The following is a 13,961-nucleotide window of genomic DNA, read 5'->3' on the forward strand; positions in this document are numbered from 1 at the left end:
AGTAACTCTGGGTTTTCCGTCCTCCTGGTTCAGATAGACTTAGATTCTTGCCAGGGCTGCAGTAACTGAGACAGAGCTGGTACACAATTTTGAGGTCTTCCTGGACTCACGGTTCCTGCTTGAAGAGAAGGGGCAGCCATGGCTGGGGCAAGGGAGTATTGCACAGACCAATTTTGTGTGACAATTGTGTCTAGGAGGCCTGACCTATAGTCATTCGTGCTTGATCAATTCCTGGTTGGATTATTGTATTGCACTCTACACGAGACTACCACTGAAGACCACCCACAAAACACAACCAGTCCAGAATGTGGCAGTAACGCCACAGTTATGGGTGCTCCGTGTTTTGCTCACATCACACCATTGCTGCACAAGCTGCAATGGCATCTGTTTTTTTTCCTGAGTGCTGGTTATCACATTTAAGGCCTTAGAGGGCTTGGGCCCAGGCTACTTACACGACTTCCTCTGCCTGAGGGTATCTGCCTGGCCCACTAGGTCAGAAAGAGTGGGTTTGCTCCATGCCCCCTCTTAAATGTTGTCATCTAGTGGGACCTAGGAAGCAGGCCTTCACTGTACCTCTCCCTGCTTGAAAAAGCCTTCTTCAGAGATCTGGCAGGCTCCCCCTCTCCTTGCCTTCCGGAGGGTCTTGACAAGCTGGCTTTTTCAGCAGTCATTGAAGTAGGACGACACTAAGGTACAGCATCATCACGCACAAGTGCATGGGATAGTGCTGCCTTGGGATGCGATGGAGTTTTTGTCAATTTTATTTTGGGTTTGTTGGTTTTGTTTGTTGGTTTTACTGTTTTACAATGCTGGGCAGAGTTGTTACTATAATATGTGTGGCTACATAAAACTTTGGAAGTAAGGCACTTTGGGTGAAATCCCAAAACAACTGGAGCATCATTTGAACACCATTGGCACTGACAAACTCACCATCAGTCAATTGCAAAAGGCAGCTTTAGTCACAACAGCTTACATCCTGTAACAATACCTCTGGCACCATGAAACATCAGTATCGACTTTTCTCAGGTCCTTGGGAAGGACTTGATAGGTGGAAAAAAATCCCAACCAGTCTAAACATCTCTCAGACTGTGCAACCAACCATAATAATAAATAATACTTGAGATTAGGATATTAATACTTGTAGGATATTAATTTCTGTTTTTGGTAACTAATAAAATGAATCTAGCATGTTTCGTAACATCATTTAGGAACCAGATGCTATGGAATTAGCCTAAGAATCTCACATTCATTTATATAGTTTTTACCGATAGGTTTTATTTTGGGCTTTCAGCTAAGTAAATTACTCTTGATAGAGAATTAAGATCTAAGAACATTAAAAGCATCTCTCATCTCTTTTACATAGAGTCAGTTTGAAAAGAGGATTTGTATAGTAAAAAATGGCGCTCTCCTAAATAGTATCACTCCAATAGAAACTGCAGAGCTTCAGCCACCTACTGGTTTGTCACTGGTAAGTATTTTATAAATATGAACAGATAACTGTTTTCACAATTGCAACTTTTGAAGCATGGAAGAGCTCAAACAGTTCTATAGCTTGCTCAGATTTTTTCAGAGAAGGTCCCTCATGTGTTAACTGCTTTGGGGCCTCTAGAATTCTCTTTCCTTTGGGAATATAGACAGTAACAAGAAGTGGATATCTGGCTTTACCAACTATGTTTTGAACAATGGAAGGCTGTGACATAAATTGACAGGATCCAATCTGAATCACCCGGATCAGTGTTTTAGTCTTCCAAGCTTTTTTTGCTGGAGCCCATCCTCAGGGAACTTCTTTCTTTCAGTTTGCTTGTGTGTGGCTTTTAGTTGTTAATTGGGGTGTTGGTGGCTGGTTATTAAGTCATTGATTGTTGTTGTACCAACTCAGATTGGATCATGCCTCATTATCTTGGGACATGTATATTTGCCTTCATTTATGAGAATTCTTCTGCCATGAAACACTATTTGAACGCTCAGAGAGACTGAAATTACAAGAAGGCTGTGATAGTGTAAGGTTCATTTTTCAATAGAAATAGAGGCTGTGATATGTTACAATATTTTGATAGAAAATCTGAGATCCTGTTCTGTTGATATTCTTGTATTTTGAATCATATAAAAGAGTAGATATTGTTGGTAATCTTATTTTTCCCTAAGTAAAGCATCACTGTAAGTATAATGCCACATATATGATTGCCTGAGCAAAGCAGGTGACATTAAAATACTCTTTCTCTTTTTGCTTTTAACATTTACTGTTCAGTTTTGTAGTGTTTGGAAATCATGGATGTTGGATAAGTTATTTTTACTGTAATATTTATTTTTAATATTTTATGTATTCTTAAATTGGCTTGTTGCTCTTTTTGTATACCACCTAGAGTCTGAGTGTCAGAATCCATTTATATCATATTCATAAATGTATGTTTAAAACGTTGTTCCTGGATTCTGCCATCTCCCGAGGAGGAGGAGGGAACAAATGTGTATTGAGCGGTATTAGGCATTTCAAAGGAAAAGAGAAGCCTTTTGAACTGGGGGAACAAAAGGGAGGGCTAGCATCTGGCTTGTGTCACGGAAGAGAGCAATAAACATAAAAGGTCCTAAGTTCCTTTTTCCCACGAGAGGGATGATACGAGGTAAATGATGGGGGGCTGACCAAGTGGGGTTAAGGGGGAGTTGAACCGGGAACTCTTTATAAGGTTTTAGCTTATAGAACAATATTAAGTCCTGTCTTGTATTCCTACAACCAAGCATGTCATAGTAAAGATTCCTTTTGGACTAGTTTGGTTCCAAGACTTTTGTCTTCCTAAGACGTGGTTTGGGGTGGGTCCTGACACTGAGGCAGTTTTTTAAAAATTATAAATAAATAAAAATTTCAATCTCAAGCTATCTGATGTGGCAGAGACAGTTTTAGAATGCTTCGGATAGCTTTTCTCATCATATTTAGTCTTTGTGCTATTCTTTCCCTTTAGGCAACTCCTGAGAAGTCTCCTATTAATGACCCAGCCATCATAATGTATTCAGCTGCTGCTCCGCACCTGTTTGCTCCATTTTCAAATGTTAAGGACAATTACTCCTTACCTTCCAAAGTTAAAACACACACTGGCAATAAAGATCCAGAGCCTCCTTCAGATAAAGACATTGGAGAACTGTCTTCTGAATGCAGACAAAGCTCACTTTCTGACAAAGTATGCTTGCCTCAATCACTAGGACATTCAGGAAGACATCTTCAGAGTATCCAGCCACAGCACAGCGTTCTAGAGGAATCAGCAAGAGCTGCAGAATTGGACAATGCTCCAATTCTAAACAAGCCAATTCTCGGAAAGCTATCTGAAAATATCATTAACCAACTTAGAATTATATTTCCATACCATACAAGGTATGTCTATGCTAGGAAAAAATGGGTAGCTCACACTTTAGTTAAAAATCATGTCTAGTGTGTATGGATGTGTGTAAAATCTAGTTAGAATTCTATAATGTATAATTTAAATAGACTCTGGCACAAATCTTTAGAAATGATTGTTTTTGCTTTTCTTAATATGATTTAAAGTTAGAGAAAATTAGAAATGGTTCTTCTTGTCATTATCTTAAATGAGTTATTTTTTAATATCTGCAATTTGGGTTTTTTTGAAGTATGGTTCAGTTTGGGCACAAAGTTCAAGACTTGGCGACAGTGCTTTCTGTACCGTGCTGCTTATTATCATTTTTCTATTTTTTTTCTTAATTTTTTTCTTAATTTGGTTGGCAGGAATTGAGTTGACTCATCTCAGCATTCTATTATGCTTTAATTCAGATTCTCAGTTACTCAATTTTTTTATTTTTATTCTTAGGATCATTTTTTTAATAGTAACACTTATTAAACATCATTGCCTGGGTTTCAGTTATATGTGACCCCATTGCATAAATTCTTCTAAAAACAGGAGTGGGAAATAAATATTCACGGGATGTGTTGTAATACAACATAGTTATCTTAAATTCAGAGTGGAATCTTTGTTTTATCCAAAGACCTGTGAAAAATAAGGTAGATGTCTTAAGTTTTCATTGTTTCTAGGATGCTTTAAAGTGAAGAAGAAATAGTAAGTGGCTATTTTAAAATATATATACACTCTTCAGGATGCTAATAGGGACAGGGCACAAAATGCAATTCAGTTTTAGATAGTCATGTTTCCTAAAATATAGCATACTTGTAGATGGTATTTATCTTCTTGCAAAATATATGAATACCTGTGTTCCTTTTCTCCTGCAGTTCAGATCTAGAAATGTTTATAAAAGAAGCCAATATCAAGAACAGAAACAAGTTGAGCACAGACGCATACCTAAACAGGGTAACTGAATTTATCTTGGATCACCCAAACACAAAAAAGGTAATTTGCAGGAAATGTTTATGTAACTACCATCAATACATATGATACACTATGGTATATATGCTATTGGTAATTGCTATTGATAAATTCACAAAAGAAAAACTTAATGGACTCATTCATGCTTTACCTAAGGTTATAGGTTAAGTTAGGTTCAGTTATCATTCATTCTGGAATATGCATGAGAGTCCCTGTAGTAAGTCTCATTCGTATCAGAAGAAAAACGAATGATAAGCCTTTATCTGTTATAGCTCAAAAGATTCTGAATAGCAGAAGAAATTTGAAAAGGAAGAACAACAGATTGAATGGAAGATAAACATATCAGGGCAATTATGGGGATTTGGAATTATAGGGAGGCAACAATGAATACAAATGGGCTAGCTAGTCCTTCCCAAAAAATGGCAATTAAATGTTCTTTATTTCAAATAACTTATATAATTATAGAGGGAGATCTATGTGACGATCTAAAAGCAGTGATATGGAAGCCTAGTTGGCAAAGGAAGAAAGCCAGAATAAGGCTGAAGAAAATTGGGGTTTTGATTTATTAGAGGGGGATTTCATATTATTAATTAGAGCATTAAAGGGAGAAGTTGAGATAGGGGGAATTCTGGTCATTAGATTTAAAAGATTTGGAAATTAGTTGAAAATAAGGATTTTATCTATTTAAAAATTAGACCTAAAAGAAAAAAATATGAACATGTTTGATTTATTAATTAACCCAGGTAATATATATAATGGTTATGATTTATTAAAGGGGATATTGTATTATCAAGTAGATGATTTAATATGGTGGGAAATAGATAAATTTTAGGAAATAGAACAAGATTATATTCAAATAGATAAAATGTGTATTTTGGATATTAGATTCTGTTATGAATTGAGATAAGGGAAATCTTGGTTACCTGAAAATTATAAATATCAAAAGGTTAAATTGGAATATTGATGGGAAACTAAATATTGGGGGAAAATTAATAACAGGATTTGGATAGTTTATGAAAATTAAAATGTACAAAATAAGATACGTATAAGCTAAAAATTTATTGATAAATGTAATAATGATGTTTTTACTGAGTTGATATAATAAGAACTGTATTAGCTTAAATACGAGACAGTAAATGTTAAGGGAAAAAGAGAGGAAATATTTGATGTTGTAACTTGAGATTTGTACTAAAGATTTTGTTATCGAACTATTCACTAGCCACCACGTTACTTTTTAAATACTTAAATGTAAAATTGGGAAATTAATAAAATATTATTTAAAAAGATTCTGAATAGCTTGCCAAGGAAGTTATACAAGTATTCCTCAAATTAACGACCACAATTGAGCCCAATCTTTCTGTTTTTAAGTGTAGCATTTGTTAAGTGAGTTTTGCCCCATTTTACGACTTTTCTTGCCAGAGTTGTTAAATGAAACATTGAAGTTGTTAATAACATGGTTGTTAAATGAATCTGGCTTCCCCTTTGACTTTGCTTGTCAGAAGGTCACGGTGATCACGTGACCCCAGGACACTGCAATCGTCATAAATATGAACCAGTTCCCAAGCATCTGAATTTTGATCATGTGACCATGGGGATGTTGCAGTGGTCATAAGTGTGAAAAACGGTCATAAGTCACTTTTTTAATCCCATTGTAACTTTGAATTGTGATTAAATGAACTGTTATAAATTGAGGACTACATGTATAGGTTTTTCATTTTACTTCATTTTTATTTGGTATTCAATATGCATCCCACTATCAAAGGGTTTTTTTTTTTTTTTTTTTTGCTTAGAGACCAAGATTTGTCTTGGTGTTTGTTAGGTATTAGGGACGTGGTGGCTCAGTGGGTTAGGACGCTGAGCTTGTCGATCGGAAGGTCGGCAGTTTGGCGGGTCGAATCCCGAGTGCCGCGTAACAGAGTGAGCGCCTGTTACTTGTCCCAGCTTCTGCCAACCTAGCAGTTCGAAAGCACGTAAAAATGCAAGTAGAAAAATAGGGACCACTACGGTGGGAAGGTAACAGCGTTCCGTGCGCCTCTGGCATCTAGTCATGCCGGCCACATGACCACGGAGACGTCCTCGGACAAGCGCTGGCTCTTCGGCTTTGAAACAGAGATGAGCACCGGCCCCTAGAGTCGGAAACGACTAGCACGCATGTGCGGGGGAACCTTTACCTTTTTGACTTGTTAGGTATTGTTGTGCAGAGGTCTCCTTGTGCTACCAAAGAGTTGCACAGACAAGGAAGGGTACTGAGAGCAGTAAGAGTTACAGTAACCACAAGAGTACACTGAGTTGTAAAAGCAAAAAGTATTTTAGTTTGAGGTGGTGTAAGAACAAAAATGCACGGTCAAAAATAAACAGTCCAGGTCATACACAATAGCAACAGGAGTCATCCAAAATACAAAGTCTTCTTACCAGTCCAGAGGTCAAAAACACAGTTATGCAGATACAGAGCAAAAAAGCAATAATAGAGCGATCAGCAAATTCAGATATTCAGAGAGATCCAGTGAGAGAATCTACGTTTCTAGCTCCCTCTTATGGCCATGAGCAACCTCACATGCCCATGGATCAATTACCTTCTTAAAGTTACAACATCATCATGGCTTATATATTTCCAACCCAATATGTAGGCTATCATCATATGCCTAACAGTGTTATTTTGGAATGCTTATTACTGATATGTTCTGTTTTGTTTGTTTGCTTTATGTTCTTGCCTCAAATAATCATTTGTTTCAATTCATATATTTGTCAACTACCTAAACAGTGCAAAAGTAAAATATAAATTAAGAAGGTATTACTAATATTTTTCCATTATGTTCTTAAAGGTTCTTTCCTCTTCTGGAAAAAATGAAAAGTTATCCTCTTGTACTTCAGGAAAAAATGGAAGTCATACTCAAAATGTATTAAACATATTGGTACAAAGCAAACCAAAGTCCAAAGCTGCTAATGAAAAGAAAAATAAAACTAACCTTCCATCTCAATCAAATCAGATGCCATGGAAAAAAATCAGTGAAACTTCAAAATCAAAGTGGAAAAAATCAAATGATGTCACAGTACGTTTTCTATCAAAACTGTGGTTTTGATAAATCACTTCGATAATTTGGAATTATTTTAGAAATGTCGTACATATTCTTTCCAAAGCCATTTTAAAATTTTAGGCTTTTTTTTTTAGTTTTCAAGGTCTTAGAATAATTTTCAAAATGTGGGCAGTGTCTAATATCATAGCAATCAGAGAATGGGCTAAATTGATCAATTTTGAAAATCCAGATTTTTTTTCCAGAGCTAAATTGAATAAAAATGAACAGCATTCCATACCAATATGGTATGGTAGGTTCCAAAATCTTACTGAAGATTGAAATTGAACTTTTCTCAAAGGTTTTGTCAGGTGGAAGTAATCAGAAATAGGAGTTTAAAGTATTTCCATTTTTTTACATGCTGCCCATACACAAGAATGTGATCTACTAATGGTCAAGGCAAATTGGTGCTAGATAAAGAGTCAGTGGAATTCAAGAGGGGCTGGACTTGTGTCTCTTGTGGGAGCATAGCATCTCCAAACTGATGACGCATTTGATCCCTCCCTCATCATCTCATACAGGTTTAATAAAAAAAAACTGCTGAAAGTAGTGGTAGCACTATTTTTTCACAAATGAAATAAGTTATTAGAAAAACAATATGTTGCACAAAAGATAACTTTCCATGAATTGAGGGGGTGGGAGCCATATAATTGGGTAGGGTGTAGTCTTCATTGGTTCCCTGAACCCCTGTGTTTTTTCCTATGCTTGTCCACGAGCAGAATTCACTTATGGAGCTCTGGATGCAATATTTTTTTCTAATCCATTGACACTGAATACACTGGATTATAATATTTATTCTAGAAGTAATAAATTTTTGCAAAGCCTCGTGAATTAGAATGATACGTTTTTATTTTGATGCTGCTAAACTAAATTTCTGTTTAAAAGGTGCATTTTAATGAGTTAAACAACCCATTTGGTTCAGTACTTTCTGAATCAGTTGCTTTCAGGATATTACGTTCCGACTTAAATCTGTCACTAACAGATCACAGAGATTTTTATGCATGTAAAATATTACATATAGCCATTAGTTTTTGGAACTCTGCTGAGAGTCTAGCGAGTCAATAATTGTTGAACTAGTTTTAAAATGACAAATGCATTTTTCTATAGGATAATGATCCATGTGTAATATGTCATGAAGAGCTAACTTCAAATCTATTGCATGTTCTGGATTGTGGACATAGATTTCACAAACTGGTAAGTGAATTATCAGCAAAGATTTTTATTTGTTCCTTGTGACTTTGTAAATAATTGGAGAATTGCTACAGTGTTGCACCACATTTTTAATATAATCTTTGCAATATATACTTGGGGAATTTAGTCTTAAGAGAGCAAAAACACAAATTATATTGTGGAAGTCTAAATTATCTTGGTTTCCAGGACCAGCCTTTCAGTGCTCAGGCTGATACAAATAATATAAAAAATAAGCTTTTCCTTACAAATTCAGAGTATGTTTAATGTGACCTACATTACTTAGGAAATGAGTTTTCCAATGACCATATGACCATAATCATATGGAAATACAATACTTCCATAGCTATTTTTATTATTGCAGTTGTGCTTTTAGAGAGCTACAATTTTGCTTTTCCTCAGGATAGGGAGATCAACATGCTGACTTTCACATATCAGCACCGAAAAATATGAGCAGAAAGATGCTTATATGATGGAACGTTTCTGTACCATTTCTTCAAGGACTCTACAATATATTATCCTCCACTTTTCTTGAGACCCCACAATTCTCAGGAGTAGAGTAGAAATTATTTTGGAAAGCCTCACCAGTAGAAACTTACAGAATACGTTTCTTAAACTAGAAAATCCTTGACATTCCTCGAGGAAATACATTTTTTTCTTTTCTTCCAGAGCCCTTTGTCAGTGATATTCTTCATCTTCCCTAAAAATGGGGATGTTGGAGACTGGATGATAGTAATTTAAAATGACCAGTCCAGGGCTGGCCCTTTAGGAAAGGATTGCTTCTCTCCCCCCCCCCCCATATCAGCTGCTAGGAGGAATAGCAATCTGTCTGGAAGTAGCAGACAAAGCAGCCCACAGAGTGAAAATTCAGAGGTTTAAACCAAGAAACTGCCCCGTGAAACATGTAGTTGGTGCCAGAAACCTTTTTGAATATAGTTTCAAAAGTATCACCAAAATGATATATGCAGTTTGGAGAACAGCGAGATTTCAGAAGGCCTCAGAAAGCTTCTGAAGCATTGTGAGAACAGTGCACACTATTTGGAAGATGGCGCAAATTACCTCAGAAAGTAAGTCTAGCGTGGTTAGCAGCTTCCTCACATAGGCCCAAGCTGGGCCCACTTTGTCAGCAGTGGAAGATAGCAAAGCAGCATGCAGAGCACAGTAGAGCCTGCAGGGCATTAGCTGAGGCTTGGCATAGTGCTGGTGTGGTTGGCCAAGGCACGGGGCATGAGGTGGCAGTGCTGTTGAGCCTAAAGTAAAAGCTGGGGTGGTTGGCAACTAGCTGAGACTGCTGAAGGCCCTGGGACTCTATTTCAGTTCCAACACTAGCCCTGAAGTGCTGCTATCCAGGGCAGCCAAAAGGATAAGAGATGGGGGAAGTTAAGGCGGGCTGCCAGGCACTCAATTTTTTTTCATATGATTTAATAATATATTAAAGAATATAGCCATAGAATAGGAATAGAATAGAATCTGAAAGGGACCTTGGCGGTCTTCTAGTCCAGCCCCCTGCTCAAGCAGGAGAACCTATATCATCTCAGATAGGTGAATATTTTTAATGAGATATTTGTGCAATCTTTTTATATCTTATATAGTGTATTGGTCCATGGATTAAGGAGCACAGTACATGTCCAACATGTCGACGTCACATACTTTTGCGAGAAGATTATCCTGAGCTTCCTGGACGAAACAAAAAAACTTAAAATAATGCAACATACAGATTAGCAAGAATGATATTCAGATTATTTAAAATCATGATAATAAAATTATATATGAATTCTGTTCCAGTTATTTCCAGAATATTGTATATTAAATTATTCCTGTGTAGCTTGAGGAAAATATATACGTGATTCTAGTTATGCCATTTCCAATGAGTTAAGGTGTAACATTATATATCCTATATTGTTAATCTGTGTCTACACTTTTGGCAGAAATATGTAATTTATATATCTGTATTAGCTATTTTTACTGTATCACAGTAGAGCAGTTCAATAAGTTAAGAAAATATATATCTGATAGATGTTATCTCATTAAATAAAGAATATTAATAAAATTGTAGAGTACAGATTTGTCTAGTTTTTCTTGCTCATTTATAAAACATTAGTCCTTTGCCTTGGATTGGTTATTAGTGAGCAATATTATTCAATACATTTGGAGCCTGATTCTTTTTGATTTTCACAGATAACCTCTTTAAAAAGTAATCTAGTTCACAAATTGTTTTAGAATATAATCAATAAACTCTGATTTTAAGTCAGTGTTTAATGTGATGTTTGAATGTGCTAGAAGTAACAATTCCATATGGACCTTCCAATTTATCGAACAAATTTTCCTTGCAAAAGCAGATTAATCTGCCTTTATATTCTTGTTAACTTGGTTTTAAGTATAAAAGCAGAGAAGAATGCTTGAAATTTAAGTAAAAATATTTATGTAAGAACAGTAGAATTTGGGCAGTGCTATGAGGGGCAGTCTGATCTTTTTAACACTTCAGACTTTGTTCCCACATCTGGAATTCTTGATGCCCTCAGCTTGGCTGTTTGCTTGCAGCTGTTTCATTACCCAAGTAGATAACTTAACCACTGCTACTGAGTGGGAGGCTTCTCCCTATTTTTATACTTCATTGGGGTATTGTTTTCTACTTGATTGTTTATCTGGTATTAATCGCTGCTTATCTGGGTGTTGACTGCTTGAGAGGATCTGTTGTTTTTTGTTTCCTTCTTAGCTTTCTTATTGCCTCTTTTGAATGATGTGTAAATGTGCTCTAACTCTTAACTATGGTTGAGTCTGCCATGTGTTGTGAGATTTTGGAGTTTTCATTGTGTCTTCTGACTGCTAGTTTGTGTTCATGGATGTACCCTGCTAGTTTTCTGTCCAATTATCCTAAGCAGCAGCTGTCCTTACACTGTATATTGTGGATGACTCAAACAGTATACAACATTGTATATTGTAGAAGTCTATAAACGATGCTGGTTTTACACTGATCTGTTGAAAAAGCTGACCAATATTATTCTACGTGGGTTAGTTTTAATGCCATGCTTAAGAGCTAATCAGATGTTTCTTAAGTTCTATTTATACATGTTTTATTTGTGCATTTTTTCTGTATATTAATAAAAATGTAACTGAAGAGAACCAAGATGTGGATAACTGATCAAATCTAATTTATTGTAAGCAATGTGCCAGTTGTGATTGTGCAAATATGTTCTATACTACAACTATCACATTAGGAATTCATGGCTGAGGACCAAAAAGTATTTCCTGGCTACAGATCTGCTTGTCAGGAGAGTACCAACTCCATTTAAAGGAAGTTGAAGCTCAATCTCTTTCATATTCACCTATAGCAGTCCCATCTTGTCTGCAAGTAATGTTAAGCTTCGGTTCTTCATCAAGTTTAGGCAATATTGAGATGTAGACTGCTTTCTTGGAACTGAATAAGCAGCAGCACCATGTGTTAATGGTATCTTACTTCAGCTTTCCAAAGGTATTTCAGTATATTGAACAGCATGGAGGATAAAATGAATCCTTGTGAGAAGATATCATAGGTCATCTGCATAAAACTGAAATTATCTATCACAGTCTACATTTAATCTAACAAAAAGGACCAGAAATGGAAAGCCTAAATCTGCCTGACAGTCCAGAAATAAGGATACTGATGGCCTCTGAAAGACTCAGGAAAACTGGTAGGCTACTCTAATTGTGTACTGCTCAGCAGAGGTTGTCCAGCAAGGCGACCAAAACAGTTACAGATCCATATCTAGTACTTGGTTTGTTTTCACTTGTTTCCAAATTATTGGGCAATGTTTTTCCCTATCTCCCCCCCCTTAAAAAAAACCCACTAATGACTTCAATGGTCCTTTGATAACTAACATTTAGGAGCACCTCTGAGTAAACTCTTAGACTTTTTAAAGCTTCTCTTTCTTAAAACTTAAGTAATTGATACAATACAGAAGGTGGGCCTTCCCTTGTGTTTTTGTTACCCTACATAAGATTAATCAGTATATCACTCCATAATTTGTGATTCAGCACTCTATCCCATAACAGCTAGCACATAAAGACATACAAGATTAGGGCTATGGATTTCAACAGAAGCATCCATCAATTTTTCTCAACTGTGTTTATATTGTATTCTTTTTATATATACAATTTACTGGTAGTTTCAATTATTAATTATGTATCCAAATTAGGAACATTTGGTGGAAAAAATTACATTTTGGTAAAACTGACATTCTAATTATAATAATTTTGTGTAGCAAGTCAAGTTTTGTTTGAATGGTATATTTTGGACTAATCTGGTATTTTTTAATTGCCTTGTTCAATTTGTTTCCTTAGTAAATGTTACCCCTAGGCCTAGGTCAAGGGTAGGCAACCTTGGCTCTTTTATGACTCGTGGACTTCAACTCCCAGAATTCCTGGCTCATAAAAGTCATAAAAGAGCCAAGGTTGCCTACCCCCCAGGTGTTTCATGCACTTTGTACAGCCTGTATTTGAGCTGCTAAAACTTTTTCAAGTATTGGGATGATAATTCCTGTTTGATGTAAATTCAATACATAACTCAGTCCTTGAATTATGATCACAATTTGGATACAAATGTCTGTCACTAAGTGATATGGTTATTAAGTGAGTCACTCCAGAACTGCCAAATTTTATGAGCTTTTTGCCATGGTCAACAAGCGAATCACACAGTCATTACGTGAATCTGGCGTTCCCCATTGATTTTGCTTGTTGGAACCAGCTGGAAAGATCACAAATGCTTATCAACCTGAGCCTGGGATCCTGCAACCATTGTAAATACATGCCGGTTGCCAAATGCCTCAATCACGACTGTAGGGAGCAGTCTTAAATCACCTTTTTCAGCGCTGTCATAACTTCACTAAACAAATGATCAAAAGTCAAGGAGAACCTATAGAATATTACATTTTGAATTATTTTGATAACTCAGTATTTGGAGTTCAAAAACTACTTGGTTGCAAAGACTATACAGTATGTCAGCACACATTTAATATATGTGTTTTTTATTTTATTTAATACCTTGAATTTTTGGTTTGATTAGAGTTGTTTTAGTGTTTGAGAGTTTGGATAATGAGCAACTTTGCCTAGTGCTTTTCCTAACTTAAAATGGCTTAATCTAAATGGCACTGTGGCATTAAACTGGAAAATAGTTGAGAAAATAAATACAAAAAAGGGGTTACTATTTAATTTAATTTGGGATACTACATATACATTTAGTTCAGTAACTTTGGTTAATCAAAAGCTTTTTATATTAAAAATGTTAGTACAGTCTCAGTTTTTTTAAAAAAATCATTGTTATATTAAAAAATTTCCTGAGTTTTGAATGTATCTATGACACCATTCAATTTTGTGAAATATATTGTGGTAGAATGCATCAGAT

At 35.9% G+C, this 13,961-nt stretch overlaps 1 protein-coding gene across 3 annotated transcripts in view; it reads left to right on the forward strand.

Annotated features, from left to right (window-relative positions):
* The window catches only part of TTC3 (tetratricopeptide repeat domain 3), a 70,576-nt gene extending 59,933 nt beyond the window's left edge, over window positions 1-10,643 (forward strand). For all 3 annotated transcript variants that reach the window (XM_083362875.1, XM_083362876.1, XM_083362877.1), the window contains 6 exons: window positions 1,364-1,468; window positions 2,955-3,361; window positions 4,229-4,346; window positions 7,145-7,372; window positions 8,501-8,587; window positions 10,174-10,643. In XM_083362875.1, coding sequence (XP_083219001.1) covers window positions 1,364-1,468; window positions 2,955-3,361; window positions 4,229-4,346; window positions 7,145-7,372; window positions 8,501-8,587; window positions 10,174-10,281 — 1,053 coding nt within the window. In that variant the 3' untranslated portion in view covers window positions 10,282-10,643. The remainder of the gene's footprint in view (window positions 1-1,363; window positions 1,469-2,954; window positions 3,362-4,228; window positions 4,347-7,144; window positions 7,373-8,500; window positions 8,588-10,173) is intronic.
* Window positions 10,644-13,961: the final 3,318 nt, after the last annotated feature.

This window comes from Vipera ursinii (genome assembly GCF_947247035.1).
Source record: "Vipera ursinii genome assembly, chromosome: 4".
NCBI lineage: Eukaryota > Metazoa > Chordata > Lepidosauria > Squamata > Viperidae > Vipera > Vipera ursinii.